Source organism: Eublepharis macularius, chromosome 12 (assembly GCF_028583425.1).
Source record: "Eublepharis macularius isolate TG4126 chromosome 12, MPM_Emac_v1.0, whole genome shotgun sequence".
NCBI lineage: Eukaryota > Metazoa > Chordata > Lepidosauria > Squamata > Eublepharidae > Eublepharis > Eublepharis macularius.
In genome coordinates, this window is record NC_072801.1 from 9,171,749 (window position 1) to 9,194,753 (window position 23,005).

Sequence of the window (23,005 nt, forward strand, 5' to 3'; positions counted from 1 at the left end):
GGCACAGGCCCCTTCAACACTAAGATACTCTGCTAGTCTTGCACCTCTGAAAAGAGCAGCTAGTGGAAGCCACAGACTCGCTTGCTTGCCAGCCTCTGTGTGACATTAGGGCTATTCTGCCAATCACCCAGTCCCTTTGCATCTCAGGATAGATGAAGCCAGAAGCAGATACACAAGCTCAACATTACACTGGCTCAGTCCAGACTGCGACTGTGAAGATATTAAAGGTGAACCCTATGAAAGGGAGGAGGGGTTTTGATTTTTTATTCACAAAATATATATATTTTTTGAAATGACATTTATCAACATGTTACAGAATAGGGAAATGCTAGCCTCATTGGTAAGGCCAGCAAGTCAATTGTTACTAAACAAAGGAAATACTGTCTGTTCCCAGCTTTCTTCCCATCGTAACTGTTTGGCCGTCCGAAGATTTCTTCTGAATAAATTAAGCTTGCCTTCTGCAGTAGGAAATTCCCAGAAAAGCATCTTCAGGATGAGAAAGAAAAAGGGGGTGGAGAGGAAGCAATTATTGAATTTGCAAGAGAATGGAAGTTTGCAATTTCAAAAGATTACACTTCCTGCACTAGTGTTAAATGGACAATGACAGATGCATTAGAACACGAGCATTTTTTCTAGACAAATTTAAAAGGTTCCCTTATATCCATGAGCAAAAAGGGACATTAACAAACAACAAACATACTGAGAGGAAAAAAGCACTTATGAAAACATGTCAGCATTGCAGTATAATTGGGTAACAGGATTATCAAAGCCTAAATGCAAGCAAACAATAGCCTGGTATGTAAAATACCCTAGGATGAGGAGGAAATTAGGGCAAATTCAGGCAAGAAATTCCCCACCACCACCTGCACTCCTTCTGCCCAGCTTGCTGTTGATGCAAAAGCAATCTTCACTACAGTCCTCTGGTGCCTGGTGGCTTTTTGGCCCCAGGGATCATGCAACCTATCAATGTTGGGGAAGGGGGATTCACAGAGGGTTGCAGCTGGAAGGAAAAACCTGGGAAGGATGAACTACCCATTCATTCGGACTATTCTCAGGATCTAACCCCATGCAGGTCTGAGGGTAACGCAGCCCAGATGTGTGTATTCACTCCATGGTAATATGCCCCTTTCCCCTTTGCTTCACCTCCTACAACATTCCATATGGATCGATTACATTCAGGCTAATCCTTATGTATATTTACTCAGAAGTACATCCCACTGGCTTGAACAGGACGTGCTTATTTCCAGGCTAGCATGCGTGTGACATCCATGCACAACAGTAACATCATTATCTAGTGCATGGGTTAAATTAATAAGGATACCAATTCTCAAACAACCTCCTTACCTTCAGCTGACCTGCAAGTTCACTCGAGTCTTTGAATATCAAACCATTCACTTCATGTTTCACAAGTTCATGCAAGCTGCAAACAAGCAAGCAGAGGCAGGCAGGTAAATTTAGGCAAACATATTAAGAGGTCAATCTTGATAGGGAATGACGGGCAAATTTCATCACTTTCATTGTAAGCCCAGCTCAATAAACTGTGTGTGACTTGTAATTAACAGGCCAAATCTTCTCTAACACAGTCGTTGTCAACTTTCTTCTCCTACATCTGCTGGGCAGGAGGCAGCCAAGAGAGAGAAGGTGGTAACCAATTGTTTTGATGAACCTGTAATTCATCTTCAGCTGCATTTCTATACACATTCCCATTTGGGTGGGTTGGGTTCTTTAGCGGCTACATATAGTAGAACTGGTCAGGCTCAAACAACCTGGTCAATAATACTGCACAGTCAATTTCTTCTTCAACACACATTGGACCAATCAGCCCACAAAAGTTTATGCTTATGCTTTAAGCCAAAAGAGTACATGAAAGTACCTTAGGCAATTTCCAGCTTCATTAATTTGTGAATCCTTGGAGTGTCTCACTTTAGGGAAGCAGCTTGCCCAACTTTGTTTGAGGGTTAATTTGGTTAGTTTGAATGGGTTACCTCCCTACGAGCTCCCTGGAGAATTTACCTATGCTTCAAGTCGTGGCTGCAGTGTTGTGGATTATATGCTCATTTCCCTGGCCCTGGTGGATGGTGTGAGAGACTTCTCAATCCTGGGACGGGTAGAAAGCAATCACTTCCCCCTGGCTTTAGCATTAAATCTCCCCTCACCCTCTCGAGGGCGGAAACATCCGAAAGATGACTCCAGAAGGGTGATAAATAGGATGCCCAGAATCCACTGGTCTAATAAGGCTGCCCAAATGGCAGCTTGTGTTCTGGACTCTCATATATTAGAAGAATTCGTCTCATTAGCTAGGAATTTGAACTAGACATCTGAACTGCTTCAGTATGATAAAATTATGTTCCAACTCTCTGAAGCTTTGAGGTCTCAGCCTGAGCAGCAACAGCAAGTAAGGGAGGTATCCATGAGAGGTTGGTTTGATAGGGAATGCCATTGTATGAAGGCCCAAGTGCATTCTGTCTATCATCAGTACAGGGAATTGAACCTAGAGTGTCTCCCTAAGGAGTACTTTGAGCTTAAAACTGTACTACACCAATTATACAAAGATAAGCAAAAACCCGTTATGCAGAAGTGCTGGGAACCCCTCCTCCAAGCCACAATAAATAACGATACGAGGAAATTTTGGGCATTGATCTCAAACTCTATGAGCAAGAATGGTTCTGTAAACAGTTCAATAACAGTAAATGCCTGGCATGAATATTTCTTGAAGATCTTTCAGGTGAACAGAGTTAACATCGCAGAAGAACCTGATTATAGCTGGGACGACTGTATAGAATGGCTGCCGGTACAGGCTGCAGAGGTTGAATCCTTGATCGCGTTAACTAGGCCAGGCAAAGCCCCTGGGCCTGAAGCTATTAAAGCATTACCAGAGTGCTGGGCGCCCTTTTTAGCCACTTTGTTCACTGCTATTGATAAGTCAGGTTTAATACCTGAAGCATGGACGAATGCTATAGTGGTTCCTATATTTAAAAAAGGTGATTGTCAACTCCCAAGTAACTACAGGCCGATTAGCCTTTTATACACTAATGGGAAGTTGTATGCAAGATATTTGGCAAACAAACAAGTTGTGGATATTAGAACAAGAGATTTTAGGCCCAGAACAAGTTAGTTTTTGTCAGGGGAAGTCAACCCTAGATCACTGTATGCAAAAGAGAAGGGGCTTAAATTATATATAGCTTTTTTAGATCTTAAGGGGGCCTTTGACTCTGTTGATAGAGATCTTCTGTGGAAGAAACTAAGGGCCATGGGGATTGAGGCGAGATTGCTTTTTTTGATTAAAAAGCTTTATTCCGAAACCACATGTCAAGTTAGATGCTCCCAAGGACGGTGATCTAACTCCTAAGATTCCAATTAATATTGGAGTTAAGCAAGGATGCATCTTAGCCCTCATATTATTTAATCTTTTTTAAAATGACTTGGCCCCCTTTATGAAAGGAATTGATGGTCACAATCCAAAACTAGGAACAATGCATGTTCCGCTGCTTTTGCATGCAGATGTGTGAGCAGTCAGCCCGGCCTCTGCCATTTTAATAGCAGTTTTTTTATATGACTGCCCATGATATTAAAAGTGTACAGGCCTCTGGAGTTTAAAATGGCTGCAGCACTGCCAACCAGAGAGCCCCTGTCGTTGCCAGATCCTGCCCTGGAGAACCAGGCATGTAAGGAATGCCGCACTGGAATGCAGAGGCATTGTGATGCGACTGGTCTTGTTATCCACCCAAGCTCCGTAAGGTCCAGAGCAATAAAGGTCTCGCTGAGTCACCCCCACTTAGCACATTCCTGTCCCTCTTCCCATGATGAGATTTCCTATCCGTGATCGAGGAATTAATCAATTGGCATTCGTAAGCATGTACAGTTGTTCCTGGCACATTGTATCCCCTCCCTAAAAACACTTAACCTGGCTCCGGTTAAACTCATCAGGAAAACTGTCCCTTTTGTGCAGTGCTGGAACTAGTTTTGCATCTGCTTGCACACACCCTGACAGCCATCAACCAAAGTACTTGAATCCTGTTACACCCAGGAACCGACCATTAGACTCTTTGTCCTAACTGCCAGGAGAACTCTCCTCTGCCTCAGGGCACATTTTACCTATAAAGGTAGGGTCCCGGCCCCATTCAAATCGTGTACGCTTCCTGGCTTCTCCCTTAGGGTCACCCCCCCCCCCCCCAAGTCTTTCTTCATTCATGCTTGCTTGCTTTCCTGGATCCACAAGTGCTGTTCCACATCTCTCTCTCTGGGCTGACGACGCAGGACGTTTGAAGCTTCTCTCTGGACCCCTTCTCCAGGATAGGTAGATATAATTACTCCCTCTTGCTCTATTCCCACGCTTCTGGCTATTATTTCCTAGGACTCTCTCTCTCTCTGTGCATGTGGTTATTTTCCCCAGTAATTGGCGTGTATGTGCATGAAGTTCTGTACTTTAAAATAAAAGTTATTGATTGATTTGAAGCACCAGACTCGCTTGGCTTATTGAGACTGGGACCTGGTATACAAAGGTGATAAGAGTCCAGTTACTGCCTCTCGTATAGCTGTCTTCCTTGAGAGCTAATTCCCCCCACAAATCATATTTATACAAAGAGACCACTTCAGGTAACAGATGACGTGGTGCTCCTGTCTGTCTCGGAAATAGGAATGAAAAGGATGTTATCTTGCTCTTTAGATTATTGTGAATTGAACAAATTGACTTTAAATTTTGATAAATCCAAAATCATGGCTTTTGGGAAAACCTGGAAACCAGTTAAGTGGAATATAAGAGGGAGAGTGATTGAACAGGTCAAAAGTTTTAGATACCTAGGAGTCTATTTCCATCATAAAGCTAGTTGGGCAACTCATGAAAAAGACGTGATAAAAGCTTTGAACAGCAACGTATTAGCGATTACTCGCTTTTTCTACACTAAGGGAACTCAATATATCCCAGCAGCCCTTAAAGTGTTTAATCATAAAATCAGTGCTAAACTGCTCTATGGCATTCCAATATGGATCACAGCCTTTAATAAAGAAGTCGAACAAATACAATCTAAATTTCTAAGGAAAATTTTAGGGCTGCCATCAATGTGTGCCCTGTGCAGCTATTTGTTTGGAGACCAACCAAAGATGCCTAGAGACAAAAGCCTGGATTCTAACAATTTTCTGGCTGTGTTTGCACTTCAGGAGCAGTCCCAATAGTCTTACTGCATACATGCTAACTGAATTCTAGTCTTCTGCATTGTTAGCTGATATAGAAAAAAAAATCTCTGTAATCAGGCTTTGCCTTGATGAATTAGTTTTTCTTTCCGAGAGGTCTGCATTTGCTCTGATTAAACAAAGACTTGTAGATACTGAGATGCAAGCCTCAGCTCTGGTAGATGTTCCCCTATGAGATGGGAGATTTCCTCTAATGGTTCTTTGGCAGAGTATTTTTCTGGTTTGACTTCCCCTCACCTTCGGAGAGCATTTATGTTAGCGTGCTTTAATGTTCTTCCTTCTGCAGTACTCCATGGGAGGTTTAAGAAAATTCCTTACTCCACAAGGTATTGTGCTTGTGGCTTGAGGGATATAGAAAGTACTGAACATGTTCTCCTGTACTGCTTACTGTATTGTGATATCTGCGCCTTTGCTTCAAAATCATGAAGGTCAATCGTATGACAGTAAGACATGCCTTTTACTATCCACACATAACCCTGGGATCATTGAATCTGTGGCTAAATTCCTTTGTTGTGCATCGAAGAGGAGAAGAATGGTTTAAGTGATGGGGCAAGGGATTTTTTTTTGTCTCCTTGCTGATTGTGCATATGTATGTCCTGTTATGCCAATAAGGGTATTCGATTCAAATTCGAAAGTGCCTTAGACCAAGTAAGACTGTTAGTCTATTTAGCTCAGAATGGCCTACTCTGACTGACAGAGGCTCAACAGAGAGAGCAGAGCCTTCTCTACTGCCTCCTTCCTAAGATCCTTTAACTAGAGATGCAAAAGTTTGAACCCGAGACCTTCTGCTATCAGAGCAAAGGCTCTGCCCCCAAGCCTCAGTCCTGCCATTCCAAGACAGAGGAGGGCACTGCTGTCTTGGAAAAGGAGTTTTAATTGCTGCTTTTCTACTAGCCACTGTAGCGTTTTCACCTGGACAACTAATGAAAATATAATTAACTATCTAGATGTATCAGTTGTCCGTTCAGAAGGCAATACAATACAGATATGCCCATATAAGAAACCTACAGACAAGAATGCAATATTGCACTTTCACTCCTTCCATCCCCTCCATTTACATCATAATTTACCATATGGTCAGTTTTTAAGGCTAAGGCAGAATTCAACAACATTAAAGGATTTCCAGGCACATGCCACGCGTTTGGAAGATCAGCTGGTTGATAAAAGATATCCAACACAGGTGATAGCCCAGTGTAATGCTCGAGCAATTAAAAGGGACAGGCAGGCATTCCTAAGAAATAGGGTGGAGAGACGGGAGAACAGGTTTTGTTTTGCCATGGATTACACTCCCCTAACGAACAGCATTAGGAAAATTATTTACAAACACTGGCCTCTAGTGGCGAACATACCGGGTTGCCAGGAGAAGCCCCTAATTGCATTACGTTGCACAAAAAGCTTTAGAGACCAATTAGTGCATACGGATTTTGCAAAGAAGGTTTTTAATAGGGGACTACCAACGGGACATTTTAAATGTGGAAAGTGCAATACATGTGATTTAGTGATGTCACCACAACAATTCAGAGACTTAGGTTTGTTTTGGAGAGAGTTCTCTAATTGTAATAGCCAGAATGTGGTATATCTGTTAATCTGTATATGTGGTAAAATGTATGTAGGATGTACAGGACGTCCAATTAAAACAAGAATCCAAGAACATCGGTCGAGAATACGGAGGAACGTGGAGGAGGCACCCTTGGTAGCACATTTTAGGAGTGTGGGACATAGAGACAATGATTTTGTATATACTGTACTGTATGTAAGCCATAATAAGGAACCCACGGCTGCCCAACGGGACCTTCTGCGACAAGAAGCTTGGTGGACTTTTAAATTACAATCTATGGAACCCAGAGGACTGAATAATACATTTGACTTGGCTGCTTTCTTATGAGGACATGACCAGAAGCACTAGCACTTTAAATAATATAATTGATGCAGAGCAACTGATGATTGTGAGTAATATATAACATCTGAGGTGGGTGTAGGAGATTGCTGACGCCATTGAGCAGATTGCCACTTTGCACTTTAACTTTTGGAAAAATGTATTGAACTGCTACTAGTAAGTATTTGTAATAGTAATTTTAAAAAGACATATTTATAGGTCTTAAAAATTGTTTGAGAGTGTATTTATGTGGCTTTTTTATCTTACAGTATTTATTGAAATGTCATCCATCAAAACTGTTTGTGAGTATGTAGTAGTGCAATCATATGGTCATTTTTGTGCATTGTATATGAATTCTAAAAATTATCTTTGTATGTATTTTACAGAAGTAACTGCTTTGAGAAAGGGAGTCCGGAACGGGAGTTCCTGCTGGCAACCCGTCAGCAGTTACCTTTATTCATATTAGAATCTTGCACAGCACAACAAAAATTATATATTTGAATTGGGTTATGATGGATGTGGATCCTCAGATGATGTGAATTTGTATTATGCTTGTATTAATGATTCTTATGAAAGTGCTTTATTAAACAAGTTGATATATTCATATAATCTAGTTAGTAGGGTGCGGTTTATACAGTTTGTTTGCGGATCCTAATTCTGGGCAGCCTTGAAACACATGTGCCTGTTGCCTTAACAAAACATAAAATGTGAAACACGTGCATGCTTACCACTTGAAGTGCACTGCGCACACAGGTAAGCAGCAACCAAACATGTCCACAACCTTCATGGGCAGATCTAAACCACTGGATGATTTATGGAGGCAAACGCCCAAGTCCGCCGAACCTGTATGGTTTTAATTTAGAGCAATAAATTTCACCATTACATTTTGCAAGATTTCTTTTTTTCAGTAAATTAGCCTACTATGGAACAATTGGATGCTCGCTTTGTTGCCAATGAAAAGCTTAAACCAATTACCCATGCATAATCTGACACTCTGGCAATATTAAATCGGATGGCCTTGTGACTTCACAATGTGACCTACCCAAGAAAGACCAGGGGAGACTTGGGTTCAAAGCCTCACTTGCAATGAAACCTACTGGGTGACCTGGAGACAGTCACACACTGTCTCAGTCTAAGCTACCTGACAGGGTTGTTGGAAGGAAGTCAAGAGGACCTACCATGAGCTCCTTGGGGAAAGGGATGGGATAAAGGCTCTAAATATATTACAACAAACTGGAGACAAACTCTATGAACAGATGACATGTATGAAAAGAGTGAGCTGTAACATGCCTGCCACTTACAACTTTTTCCAATGCTGACTGTGCACTCCAAGCCCTACCTACATGAACACAACGTAGACTACAATGAGTCTAATGAGTCTTTAGTACAATGCCCATTTCCCCACTGCCAATCCTGACTCTACCCGGGGGGGGGGGGCAGGGGGGAATGAAGGAGAAATAGAGACAGGATGGAGACTTAAAAGCAGTCCCCATCCTGCATAACCTTGAGCTGAAGAGCTCTAAGCAATTCCTTACCAAGCAGAAGGGGATAGTCCTCTGCTTCCAGCCAGGGTGTACAGATCTGGATATGCTTGAAATGCATGGTGGCAATCAGTTCGCTGTAATACTCTTTCAGAGGCCCTTTGCCTTTTTTAAGACACAGAAAACACACACAGTCATCATTGTCAACCACTGTCTCTCAGCAGCCTCGCCCCTTTCTCTATCATCACTACCTTCTTTCTATTCTCCTCATTCACTGAAAAATGAAGTTCACAGTCCAAACAAGAGGAACAGAAAACAAAATTGTTAAAGAGTTACTACCTGTTATCACACAAACCAGAGGAGGAAGTTTCGTTCCATCACTGACATGATGCTCATATTCTACAGAAAGACAAATAGGAGAGAATGTTACAACCTTCCTCCAACCACTGTTCAGGAAAAGCAACAGCCTACAAAAGGCATATCTGGGTTTTCAAATGGTCAACAACTTTCTGCAGTAAGCTTGGAACTGCATTGAAGATCATGTGCAATTTGGTTCTGTGGGATATCTGTATAACACACCTTTATCACACTCACATATGCATACAGCCACTGGGCTACAAATGCAAAACTACAGTAATGCAACCAAAATCACATTGCTGATTCGCTATCTGGAACCAGTCCATCACCTGCTCGGTTACTTGCCATCTGGAAACTGCCAATTGGTCAGACATACGCAATCTCAACATACAGATCTAGGGATGAGCCAGATCCTGAAGGAAGACGGATTCTTGGGTTGCTGTTCATCAGTAAGGGTCCAGCCTCTCTTTATTTTGATCCCACTGGATTACATATTTTCTCTTTATTTGGGCCCTGTCTCAACATACATTGAGGATATCACAAAGCAAAGCAAGAGTTACGTGGTTTCGTTGGAATGAACTCCCCTGGGAGAGTAGTGCTTGTGAGCTTTTCTGCTCTTGACTAAACACTTATTTTTAGCCAAATACTGGCTACTAAAATGGCTTGCAGGAATCAGAAAATGAACAGTGCATATTACAATTCAATGGGAGGGAATATTCAGCTGACCAGTTCCTGGTGTCATTGATTCTATTTATACTCTGCCTTTCTCTGCAATAGGGATTCAAAGCAGCTTACTTTGTTCTCCTCTCCTCCTCTACTTTATCCTCACATGAGAGCTGCTGTAGCACAGTGGTTAAGTGGTTTGGCTGCAAATCAGCACTCTACTGGTTCAAATCCCATTACTGCCATGAGTTCAGCAGGTAGCCTTGGGTAAGCTGTATTGTGGGGATAATAATACTAACTTCATCACTGCTGTGCATCAGGCACTAATCTGTCTAGAAGAGTGGTATATAAGCACTTTTGTTGTTGTTGTTAACCCTGTGAGGTAGGTTAGGCTGATAGTGAGCAACTAGCCTATGGTCACCCAGCAAGCTTCCATGGCAGAGTGGGATATTTGAACCTGTCTCTCCCAGATCCTAATATGACACACTAACCAGTACACCAGAAAGGCTCTCAGCTTAATGGTTTCCTTTATGTTCATTCATTTTCCCCAGACAGTGCACACTTGTTTCCTTTTTAAGCCACTAAGGTGGCTAACAGATTTAGAAACTCGCTTAATAAAAAAACATAATAAAAACACATCTTAAAACTATTGAAACCAAATGAAAACACATCATTAAACCCAAGCTACTAACACATATATAAAAACAAAAACAGCAATTAAAACATTTTCCCATTTGTTTACAAACAGAGAGAGAGAGAGAGAGAGAGAGAGAGAGAGAGAGAGAGAGAGAGAGAGAGAGAGAGAGAGAGAGAGAGAGAGCATTTCCTCAACAACCTACCTTCTAAAGCTTTCAACAAGATAGAAAAATCTTCATCTTCTGGAATGGAAAAAAAGTTCGTAGCACTTTAAAACAAACTGGCATCACAGTATGAAATACTCTGTAGGGATCATAAATACTTTGAAAGTTACAACTGAGGCAAAATGCAATCACTAACAAAAAAGAACACAACCTACACAGAGCTCCTCTCTTCTATAGCCAGAGGGGCTCACAGCTGCTAAATCTGAGCAGCAGCTAGAAAGCATGTGGCAAAAAAAATCTATTTTTTCTGTACTTGTCCAGTTACTTCCATAACAGTACATTCTGAGAACAATGGCCACAGTTTTTAAAAAATAAGACTAAAATCACAACTCAAAGCATCTCAGAGATTAAGTTTTCCTGCTAAAATGGTCAGTTTATGCAGAATAAGGCATGCCTAAATCGAGTCCAAAGGTATGGACCTGAGTGCATCTAACTGTGCAAAGCACTGGGCTTGAAAACAGACAGCAAAAATGCCTTGTACGCTTACAAGGTTCTCTCAGGAACTCTGGCCAACAACAGAGATCATTCAAAAATACTAGGTAAATTAATGACAGGCCAAGGGACAGCGTCCAATCTAGAAATTCCAAAGTATCTCTCTCACACCACAATGCTGAAGTTTAATATTAAACAATTTATCATATTGTATCATACCATAGGTCTTGGGAGACCTATAATCTCAGCCTGCCTAACAGTAGGGTCAATCCTGAGATGCACCTTTTACAAGAGATGGGAAACAGGAATTCCCTACCCCAAAGCAGAACCACACAGAATTACAACAAGGCTGCAATGCACTGGAGGTCATTTTCAAAACTGCCTCTAAATTCCCAAAGATCTATTTAAACCTAATTTTTAACAGTGCTTACAAAACATTTTCCAAACACTTGTGAGTAGAAGGTTAAAACCAAGCAAAAGAGTTTGTTAGTGATCAAAAGCAGCACAAAAGGAAGAACAGTGAAATTCTACCAGTGGATGAGCTTTTGCTACATCCCGTGTGGGGGCACTGTATGTGCATAGTGTCTGCACTATGCACTAAGGAGAAGAGTTTCACAACACATCTCGACCTTTTAAGAAATCCCACAAACCAGAAAGGTAGTAAAATTCCACAACACTGGCCTTCAGTAGTCATACACTACTGTGATCAACTTATCCTTTAGTTAAATGGGCATATATATTTCCGGTAAACCCTGGTTCACACATGCTGGGGAACAAGGTGGAAGAATTTCAGAGATAATCTAACTGTACCAAACTGCAGGTGGTAATTTCTCCTTTGAATCTTGCTTTGCATTTAAAAATAAATTCTGAAAACTAGCCCAGAAGGAAGAAAGGTTTGACTCTTCCCTCATGGCTTGCAGAACTGGTTTTCTTTCTGTAAGTTTTTTTTTTAATATTCCCAAATGCAACCCTCAATCTATAATCTGAACCAGTGCAGTCCATTCTACCCGCTTTGGGGTCCACATTCTGCCACCTCATTCTCATGCACCTGTGACCCAGATTCAATTTAAGAAAGAATCCCAGGATTAAGGAAAGGATCATGAAATGCACTGCTGCTTCATAATCCCCTTATTATATTCCAAAGAGTAGAGCACAGTTAGCTAAAAGTTGACTGCTTAGTGCATCTCAAGGACTATAAAGAAAGCAAATGAACATATTTTAATCTGATTTGGAGTCAAGACCTGTCCAGCTGGTGCTGCTAACCAGGAGAGCCGGTCGGTCTTTGCAGTGAGTCACCTGTCCACTTCTGACATCTCGTTGCGTAAAGGCAGATTTCTCATTGCCGTCACCTGGTGGGATGTGTTCTGCTCTGAGACAATGGCATTAACAAAGCAGAAGTTAACCCTCTGCACAGACACTGGCAAAATGTTCCTGCTCATCTATTACTTCAGCTTCCTCTATGGAAGAAAGGGCATCAAGGTACTCTTCCACTACACCAAAGCCCAGGAAATTGTTTAAAGCAAGGCCCAAACACAGAGAAATAAAGGACCATACATTCATGCATGAACCAGTCCTGAAATTCTAATGTCTGGCCACAATACTTTTAAACTATTTGCCTGTCTCATGGAACCCAGCCAATGGTCACTGGATATGGACCGTCTGTGCCCTTACAATTACTAAAAGACTAATATTACAGCATTGGAAAGACTTCCCGTAATTTGTTGGATTGTAGATCTTATAAATTTATCAACCTTTGAACATATCACATATAGACACAATTGCATATGAACTTGCCCTACTATATAAAAGAGTGTGTTCCAGACAACTCACTCCCTACCCTGGTGCACCACCAGAAGGCACTGCTGCAGAGGGAAGCCCAAGTGAGGCAGCTTGTCCCTCCAGAGAGTGTGATGCGGCAGGAAGCCCAGGCCAGGATCAGGAGGGGTGTAAGTAGCAAAGCCTGCCCCCTGCCTTCACCTGGCTGGGATCAGGCGTGGAGCAGGAGGCAATGCCCCCCCTTCACCCAGCCAGGATCCGGTGTGGAGAAGACAGCAATGCCCGCCCCCCCCCTTCACCCCACTGGGATCAGGCATGGAGCACACGACAATGCCCGCCTGCCTTCACCCGACCAGAATCAGGCGTGGAGCAGGAGGCAATGCCCCCCCTTCACCCAGCCAGGATCCGGTGTGGAGAAGACAGCAATGCCCGCCCCCCCCCTTCACCCCACTGGGATCAGGCATGGAGCACACGACAATGCCCGCCTGCCTTCACCCGACCAGAATCAGGCGTGGAGCAGGAGGCAATGCCCACCCACCCCTTTTACCCAGACATGATCAGGAGCAGAGCAGTTGGCAATGCCCATCCCCCTTCACTTGGCTGAGTTCAGGTGCAGAGCAGGTGGCAAATGCCCACCTGACGCCTTCATCAGCAGGGATCAGGAGTGGAGGAAGTAGCAATGATCCCTGCCCCCACCCAGCCAGGATCAGGCAAGGAGCAGGAGGCAATTACCCCCCCCCTTCACCCAGCTGCGTCAGTCACAGAGGATGAGGCAATGCCCGCCTGCCCACCCTCCCCTTTAGAGAGCCCATTGTATTTTTTCCTACAACGGGCTTTGTTGCTAGTTTTTAGATATCTGGAGACCTTTTATAGAGCCATTATGTATAGATTTGTCAGAATTGTTTATGTTTCTGTTTGTTTCTTTTTTTGCTTTACACAAATAAACTTTAAAAATTATTTTTTTAAAAATTTAATGTTTGGCCACAGTGTCCTTACATCCCTGCATGCACCTTCAAGATGAAAGAAGGAAGAACGAGCCTTCAGGTCCTAAATCCATTTGCGTTCACTGTGTCCCATCTTTGCATTAAAGCAAACACGCAGCAAATAACCCTGCTCTGAACTCAACAGGCCAAAACAGCAAGAGAGTATCAACTTACACAGATCGGGCCTGAAATGGAACATAGTCTTTGCTGAGCTTCATGAAGAGCTGATGCTGGTCATTCAATGGTGTTTCCTTGAAGAAAGAAGCTGGCTTGTCATAGAGGGTTATCGCTCTGAAACAAAATTGGTAAAAATAAAAGGTAGTAACAATAAGAATCAATGAAAAGTTAGCAGGCATGCTAAGGAAGGAGAAAACTGCCCCTGAAAAAAATATTTTCCCAAGACAGGAGAGCCTAAACAAATGAGATTTACAAAAAGAAGAGCTTAACAGTACAATTCTATGTAGAGTTACTGCAATCTATGCCTACTGCAATTAATGGATTTAGACTGGAGTAATTCTGCATAGGATTGCACTGTAAATCTGGCAAGGATGCAGGAATATGTCCCCCATCTCCATCCAATGCTTTCCAGCCAGATTTCCTGTTTGCAGAGGCTTTATACGTACACACATAAACGCTCTTTGGTCAGGTCTGTATTCGCTTGCTTTGTGGTTTCACAGTTCACAAAGTCTGATCAGTCACCCAATCCAAATTATGCCGCTCCATCCACAGGCTGGAAAATCACCACTGAGACATCAAGTGGGTGAGAACAGCTTGCCCTACAACACACTAGCATGTAATATCTGCATGCCACTGAACTGTATGAGGCATGAAACAACTCTTGTTGCCGAGAGGCCACCAAGAATAAATTATGGACTCATGGAACAATTACAGTCTATCAACAGGTAAAATTCAACACTTAAGCTTTTGATCCCAGTAAACTCAGAGAATTCATCAGGTTACAGAGATTGCTATATTGCTGGCTTAAACATGAGGCTAAGTAAATTTCATTGTACAACATTAGACAGTTCATTTGGCCAAAGTCAGTTTTAAGCAGCAAGTTACCTGATGTTACAATTCACCTCAAGATCCTCTTTCATTGCACTGGTCACACAAATGTTATAGTCAGACAGACGGCCAAAGAGTTTTTCGTACCTGAAAGAAGGCGAGAAAACCAAGTGCTGAATCCACCAATCTCACACAGATATTTCTGCTGAAACAGAGCTTTCTTTACAAGTTTGCAATGCCTTCATGTTGATTTAAAAGAAATAAGGGAGAGATTAAAGCAAGATCACACAACTGTGAAAGTCAAGATAGTTGCCCCATTTCCGTACAGCAAAGGAACTCTAGCCTGGACAATATGGGAAGAGGAAGATCTTAAAATATCCTAGACCCAAACTATTTAGGGCCTTAAAAGTAATTATGAATTATGCCTAGAAACTGACAGCCAGCCAATGCATATTTAGAATACACCGGTGGGTGGGGGTGGGGAATCAACCCTACCACCCTTATAGTCTACGAATATGTTTTAAATATATGACGAGAACACATATTTGGGCTCTCTTATGGCATATGGAGTTTATCCCTTTCTCAAATATTTACATTATATTCAGTATTTAAAGACCTGTGATTTCCCAAGGTAAAGCCAGAAATTTCTAGTCTTGCTTGCTAAAAGGCTTACAGGATGCTTCAATTTTCTGCCCTGAACACACAATTTGTAAGAGTCACTGTTTATTTTACATTGAGAAGAGTGTCTGCAAAAGAGACTGTCCTCCTGTGTCAAAGGACTCTACTGTCTGGCGTTGAAAAGGGAACATTTTCCTGAAAAAACAACTTGTTAAAATGTCTTTACTGACAGGACTAATTCTTGGGAAAGCACTCTGTTCAAGCTAGGACTCAATTTAAAAGCTGGTCAATACCAGCTAGTTATGTTTTCACTCAAGAGGATTTGCTAATCCTTGTTTTCCAGGCTGCTTGTATGATCTCAGTAAGTTCACATGCAGTATTTTAAGAGGAAACCTGGATGTGATTCCATGTACTCCAATGCAGAATTATAAGCATGTGCTAGAGACAAAGAAAAGTGTGCACTGTCTTTGCTGCAATGTAACCCACTGAATAAAGCCGGCCAAACTTCACCAGTACCATCAGAAGTCTTTGCCTATGTACAGATAGCCTGAAAAAGCCACAGACAATAAGAAAATGTGCCTTTTTCAACAAGCAGTAGGGCTTCACTGTGTGTATTTCCCCTCTCTAGTCCTCAAAAAACCAGAATTAAGCAAAAAAATAAAAAAGCAAAATAAGTGGAAATAATGTAAAACAGAAGACCAGATGCCTCTGAGTTCAGAATTTTTTGGTGAGGAATTTGGAATGCCTAGCAGCAGAATTACTATCTCGTAACGCTATGCAAATAAGCAATGCACAGGTGCTGCCATCATGACATCAGAGACCACATTTAAGCTCAGTATTAGTAATGACCTTTTCTAGATCCGAGTTGATTCAGTGTTAGCCCTCCACCTTCAACCACTGTAATCCCATAAACCAACAAAAAGAAAGGGGAGCTCGTACAAACCATTTGGCAATCCAGACTAAAGGGTGTCTGTCTCCGTGTGTCAGGCTCATTATGGTATACCCATAGTTGTGCCAATCAATTATTAGCTTGCTTCCCTGGAGAAAACAAACTACCCAGGTAACAGCTATGCTGGGCAGACCTGGAGGATTCTGGTTGTTAAATGGAGACAAAAACACAAATGTATTTCAGAGCAAGTGTATTCCAGTACAATATTAACCAGCCTCCCCTGTGGCTAACTATGAGAGAGGCTCCACTCCAGAACAGCTCCATGGTGCCATCTCTCTCTTCCTTTTCCTCACAACCCCTCCCCCTCCCAGCTTTTGTTTAGCACTCTAATCCTCACCGTAGACATACAAAAGTCGCTTCCCTTTCCACTCCACTTCATCTCTGCCCTTTCTCCCCCATCAGACCTTAGGTGGCAAACCATCAGGGCAGAGATCTGTCTCTTGGTAAAAACAGCTGTGTTTTCAAACACAGCATGTATGTGATTTTAATATAGTACTCAGTTTCCAGCCCTATATCCTACTTCTCCAGCATCCCGACAGTCTCTGGCATGACCAAGGAGCACAACAGAAGCAGAAGCCATGCAGATAGGAGCAAGCAAATTTTCTCAGAGGTTGAAGTTATTTTGATGAATACAAGCAGGCAGCTTAACCATCACTTAAGCAATGCCTCCAAGCATATCTCTCACCCCAATGTAAACTGACATTCATTCGGGGGTGGGGGAGGGGGAGAGTTAGGAATAAAGTGCCTGAGTTGTGGAAGCTGTGGTCTTTTCCGCATGGGTCTTTTTCATTGGTTCTGGCCCCATAGTGCATCAATTTCTCTTCAGAGTTCTGCACACACGGTTAAAATACCCTGATTCAGTCTCCAAACTGCTTCCCAGACTTTCTTGTGTTCTGTACGGGGAAAGGCTGCATCTACCACAGAATCCATCTTCCCCTGGCTTTTCTGCAGCCTTTCTCCCTGCACACATACACCAATTTTTTTCCAGCAAAGTCAAACTGGTTTTTTTCTGAAGTGCAGAATACCCTGCCTTTCACACTTTTCTTTATTCCCCTGCATCCTGATTTGCTGAATAGCAACCAATCCAGTTTTTTTCCGGGGGGGGAGGGGGGAATGCTGCAATGCTAACAGCTAACACAAAAACTCTGTAGAGAGCCCTGAATCCCACATGGTATTTTAAAGTTCTCACCTATGCTACCTATGCTAAATTAAAATTTAAACAGCAAGTGGTCAAAGTTGGTGCCATTAAAAAAGACAACCCCCCCCCCCCCTATAAATTCCCTCAGTCAATTGACTAAAGAAACTGATGTGTCGTCCTCGGCCCATCAGCTAACAAAACTGACATCCTCAGAACGTCAGCTAACAAAAGCCCACAGCAGAAACAGGGCATTTTTCTAGTGCAGAAATAAAAAACAGACATCACTTCAGTTCAGAACTCCTTCAATGTGTACAAATTAAGAATCAAAGTAGTACGAGGTCAGATCCAATGAATAAAGCAGATCCAATCCTCATGGGCTGAATATGCAGAAAGCCCGATGTAAAGTTCACCATGTGGAAGAGGCCTGTGGTGACTGCCCTTTGCCCCTGACACTGGGTGGTTCTTCCCACCCCACCCAGCAGAACTGTGAGGCTGCAATGGATCTCCACAAGGATACAACTATACACACAAAGGGGTTCTTGCACTATCTAAGCCCCTCCTCTATTTCAACTTCTCCCATTACCACAATGGGAATTTTGCAGCTAAAACATAACATTACCAAAACAGTTACACCAACAGCTTGTTTTACTAGAAATATCTTGTTTTACTAAAATATCTAACACTATTTTATATCTCAGTGTCAATAACCCAGCTCTCAAGATCACTAGCACGCTTTTAAAAACACGTTCTCCAATTTCAATAACTAGTGCTTTGAAAGCAAACGGCACTAGGATATTTTTTTACTATGCTTTCAATGAAACTTGGAGTCAAAGACTCTTCATACACATACCTGAACAGACACATACCTGGAGAAGAACATACCCTGGATTTTCTATTTTCAGCATCATGTAAAACAGTTGGACAATCTGAACAATCACTTTTGCAATATACTGGAAAACTTTGGGGCCAACTGCAAAAAGGAGAAGCTGTTACCAAAGTTTGATGTAACTTATATAAGTACACATAGTTACTCAGTGAAGGAGGGATACAACTAATATTTCCTAACTCTTTTACAACTAAAAGGTGTAAGACACTTTACATCCTGAAAGTTGATGTTTCAGTTGTGCTAGGCAGACACAACATCTTGCTCCAAAATTCAGAAGTCCCCCAAACTCTGAGTAGAAGATAATCAACGCAAGGGAAGCCAGGCATGTAGCTCTTCTTACAACTGCAAGAACGTAATCCCCCCCCCCCCCCGCTTCAAATTTTTTCTACATAGCATGTGTACTTCCAGATCCAGGCATGGGGTTTAGGAAAGTACATATATATGTTAAGCATGTCTGAACCCCACCCACCTCACACCAATGTTTGGAATGTAATAGACAACACTGCAACATTCACTGCACCTTGCCAGATTTTATGCTCCGGAATGTGTACTATCCGTATTCTTTCATTATGTATTATATCGTTGTGCGGCTTTGTACCTGGAAGAAAAGGAAGTTATAATAAAAGGATTACATTATTCTTTCAGATTGTTTCTTTAAACTTCTTATAATTTTTTAAATGCAGAAAGTGGTCCCAGAACCTTTTCTTAATTCTTGCCCTGTAAGGAACAGTAACATAGAACAAGAATACCTCTGAGCACATGAAAAAAAAATATCTTTAGTCTTGCCAAGACCCAACCTGTGGATTGTCATCAAAATAATAATTCTAACCTACAACAAGCCTCTATGCATATGCAAAGAATCTTCATTATTGGCAAGATTAAAAATTCTACACATGCTCAGAGGTGCTACTGCTCAGCACATACCAAGAGTTCTTCTGATCAGGTTCAAAGAATCTTTAGCCTTACTAGTAACTGGTTTACAGACTGATGATAACGCATTGCAAGTGCCCCGTTGCACATATGAAATCAGTATCACTTAAGTACAAGATTTAAGTGCAAGATTTAAGAGTAAGATCCAGGTCCAATAGTACTTCAAAGATCAATTAGATTGCCAAGGTATAAGCTTTTGAGAGTCAGAGCTCCCTTCTAGTTGGACCTTGCTCGACTGCAAACCAATATGTCAGCTACCCACCTGAAAGTATCTTGGTGCAAGCCCCCTTGCTCTGTACTAAACAAAAGTTTCCATGGACAAAGCCTCTTTAGTCTTGCCAATAATTAACCAGCTTGTCAACTGATCAGGGTAACAACACTGAGCCATCAAAGACTGTGAGTATCTGTGAAGAAAAGTACTGGAGTGGATGTGGACAGCATTCCAGTCAAATACTTACCCATGGGGTGGGGGCTAGCATAGGGTTGCCAATCTCCAAGTGGTGGCTGGAGACCTCCTGTAATTACAATTGATCTCCAGGTGACAGAGATCACCTACCCTGAAGAAAATGGCTGCTTTGGACAGTGGACTCTATGGGATTCTAACCTGCTGAGCTCCCACCCTTCCCAAGTTCCACTCCCAAAATCTCCAGGTATTTCCCTGTCTGAAACGGGCAACTCTAGTAGCAGCCTGCCAAGGCTTTTTGTTGACAGAAGTGTCATATCATCTCCAGTGTTCCTTACTTGAAATCAGAGTGATATGCACATGAGGACTTACATCAACACGATGATTATGTACATGAGCTGATTTTTGTGAATTGAGAAGGAATTAGAGATGGGCAATATCTTGATATTATTTATTTATTTATTTATTTATTTATTTATTCGCATTTCTAGACTGCCCTCCCCGTCAGACGGGCTCAGGGCGGGTTAACAACAGCTTAAAACAATAAAAACATCATAAAAACATTAAAACAAAAAAATACTTTTTTTTGTCACATTTGGCATACCCATATTGATCATCCCTCCTGGTAGCATGTGTGTTTATATGTTTATAGGCTTTTATTATATTTATATATACATTTTAAATATTATTTTAATGTTTTAAATGTTTTAATATCTGTTGTTTGCTGCCTTGGGGACCCTAATTGGATGGAAAAGCTGAAAATAGATGTTTTAAATAAAATAAATAAATTAAACAAACTGTATCCTCTGTGGTACTCAGTGATGCATCAACATAGGCCTGGTGGGCAGGGAGGTGTTGTCACTGTAGTCTGTCAGGAGTCTATCACCCTGGCTTGATGCCCTGCCCAAGATGGCTGCTGGTTTTGAGAGTGTGCATCCAGTAATGGGATAGCAAGACAGGATTGCATAGTAGTTATTGTATTAGACTTATCTTCTTAGCACAGTATTTATTGTATTTACTGGATTAGACTTGAAATATTACATAGTATTGGCACTTGAACACTTTATAAATTATATTTATAACATATATTGCACTTGCATTGCCTAAGGGGGAGTCAGTCCTAGTTAGTTGCATTGGCACATCACAATATCGGAGCTGCCGGCCAAGGATTTTTTATTTCTGTTTCTTTATTTTATGACCTTTATAGCCGGCCTTTCTATGTTTTCTTACAGTAAGTTTATTATATTGTGCTTTGAGCGCATAAACTTGCAACCCCTCCCCCTCAAGAGGCTCCGGCTTCCTGGGCGGGCGGGGCCAGGGGCGGAAGGACTCACCTGCGTAGCCGACGAAGGCGACGTGGAAGCCTCGGCGGGCCAGCGCCAGAGCGTGGTACTGCATACGGGGGCTGCGGCCCAGGTCGCCCAGCACCAGCACCGCCGCACGGCCCTCGGAACCGGCAGGCCGCGCCCGTCTCCATAGCAACAGGAGCAGCAGCGCCCCGCAGAGCGCCACCCAAAACACGGCCGCCATCTTGGAGCAGCGGCGTCACATGACGTGATCACACGATATGATCACGCGAAAAGAGACCAGCGGGGAGATAGACCTTTTTCACGCCTGCCGCCATCTTGCATCCAAAACGAGGCTCGGAAGGCGGAAGGTGTGCAGGCGGTCGGAAAGGCCTCTGAACGGGGCGGTGGGAGAGGCGGAGCCAATGGAGGAGGCGGGGCTTCTAGCAATTCTTAAAGTAAAATAGGATTTATTACTTGTTGCAATTGCTATTATTTTTACTAATAAATTAATGATAAATGTTATAACCACAAGAGCGTATATTGATACAAGAGCAACCTTTTAGTCCGGTAGTGCCATCAAGACCAACCAGATGTCCAGGGTTTAAGCACTGAAGTCAGAGTTCCCTTCGTTAGATATAATAATACTACACCTATTATTATATTAATTTTGATACTAAAATAATATAATTATAAAACTGTTTAGAATAATGTAACTATTGAGGAGAAAGACATGTCTGTAAATGTTTTAAACAAAAATTGTTCATATCATTATCATCATTACACTGTAAATGTTACATATATTATAACAATACATTGGAAGAGCCAGCAAGTGTCGTTATAGTGTTGGACTAGGATCTGAGATACCATGGACGGCCAAAAAGACAATAAAGTGGGTCCTAGATCACATCGGGCCTGAATTCTTCCTAGAAGCTAAAATGACAAAACTGAGGCTATCCTACTTTGGTCACATTATGAGAAGACAAGATTCTCTGTAAAAGTCAATAATGCCAGGAAAAGTAGAAGGCAGTAGAAAAAGAGTAAGACCTAAAACGAGATGGCTGGACTCAATAAATAAAAGAAGCCACGTCCTCCTGTTTGCAGGATCGGAGCAAGTCTGTTAATGATAGGATGTTTGGGAGGTCTTTCATTCATAGATAGGGTCGCCATCGGTTAGAGGCGACTTGATGGCACATAACACACACAGGATTTGAGAGACCCAGGTTTGAACCTCTAGTCTGCCATTATAGAAGCTTGCTGGGTGAACTTGGGCCAGTTATGCACTCCCAACCTAACCTACCTCACAGGGTTGTTGTGAGAATAAAAGGGAGGAGGGGAGAACAATGTAAGCACCTTCAGGTCCCCATTGGGGAGAAAGAGCATAACAGAAGTTAATAAACATTGATAATATATATTAGTGCTAACATATTAGTGCTATAGTTAATATTATAATAAATGTTAATAATGCAGTTAGCTAATTTGCAATTACTGTGTTGGTATTGGCAATACTGCTGATAGAATGATAATATTATTCATACCCTGGATGGAAAACATCTGCATATGCTCTCACTGTCCCTATTTACCTATCCCTGGGATATTATTGATGTTATTTTGTACTCTTGCGGAAGCAGGAGGAGGGCCTTTGGAGGATTCCTTAAGTGCTATTAGCTTCTGTTGTCATTCCTCAGGCCTCTGCTCCCTCCCCAGAGTGTCTTTTCTGATGGGAATAGGTGGCAGGTGAATGTATATAATTGTACGTGCATAAACTCTAAGACTCCATGCTGTGCACAAGAAGCCATTTCACAGGCTACAGCTGGAGAGGTTTCTTTCTAAAAGCAAACTACTTTCCTTTTATATCATGGGCAAGTAACAGCAGGCTAAATAAATATGGCATACAGCAGATGTAGAAAAACAATATATATTTCTGGGAAAGATTGGGCAGTAACCTTTGGGATGAGATAATAAAGAGACCAGTAGCACCTTTAAGACTAACCAACTTTATTGTAGCATAAGCTTTCGAGAGCCACAGTTGTCTTTGTCAGATGCATCATCAGCTTTTGAGAACCACAGCTGTCTTTGTTAGGGGAGGGGTGTGGCCATTGGCTGGTGTGACCGGGGTTGTCAGGGGAACGGTGGGCAGGACCACCCAGGGGCTGCTGCATTTCGCCTTGC

At 42.1% G+C, this 23,005-nt stretch overlaps 1 protein-coding gene across 1 annotated transcript; it reads right to left on the bottom strand.

The window, feature by feature from the left end:
• Positions 1–230: 230 nt before the first annotated feature.
• On the bottom strand, positions 231–21,089 carry ALG1 (ALG1 chitobiosyldiphosphodolichol beta-mannosyltransferase). The gene is made up of 13 exons (XM_054995310.1): positions 20,882–21,089; positions 18,735–18,812; positions 18,195–18,298; positions 16,185–16,333; positions 14,681–14,770; positions 13,793–13,909; positions 12,101–12,228; positions 10,407–10,445; positions 8,887–8,946; positions 8,602–8,712; positions 7,795–7,909; positions 1,345–1,420; positions 231–486 (listed from the first exon to the last, which is right to left on the bottom strand). The coding sequence occupies exons 1-13, from the start codon at positions 21,075–21,077 to the stop codon at positions 355–357; spliced, it is 1,395 nt and encodes a 464-aa protein (XP_054851285.1). The 5' UTR covers positions 21,078–21,089; the 3' UTR covers positions 231–354.
• Between the last annotated feature and the right edge of the window lie 1,916 nt (positions 21,090–23,005).

Bases quoted from the DNA above. Each gene is read 5' to 3' on its own strand.
- ALG1 (XM_054995310.1), bottom strand. From the start codon at position 21,077: ATGGCGGCCGTGTTTTGGGTGGCGCTCTGCGGGGCGCTGCTGCTCCTG. The intron at 16,334-18,194 runs GTATGTGTCTGT...TTTAACAACCAG, and splicing joins CAGGGTATGTTCTTCTCCAG to AATCCTCCAGGTCTGCCCAG. The intron at 12,229-13,792 runs GTAAGTTGATAC...CCATTGTCTCAG, and splicing joins CCATTTCAGGCCCGATCTGT to AGCAGAACACATCCCACCAG.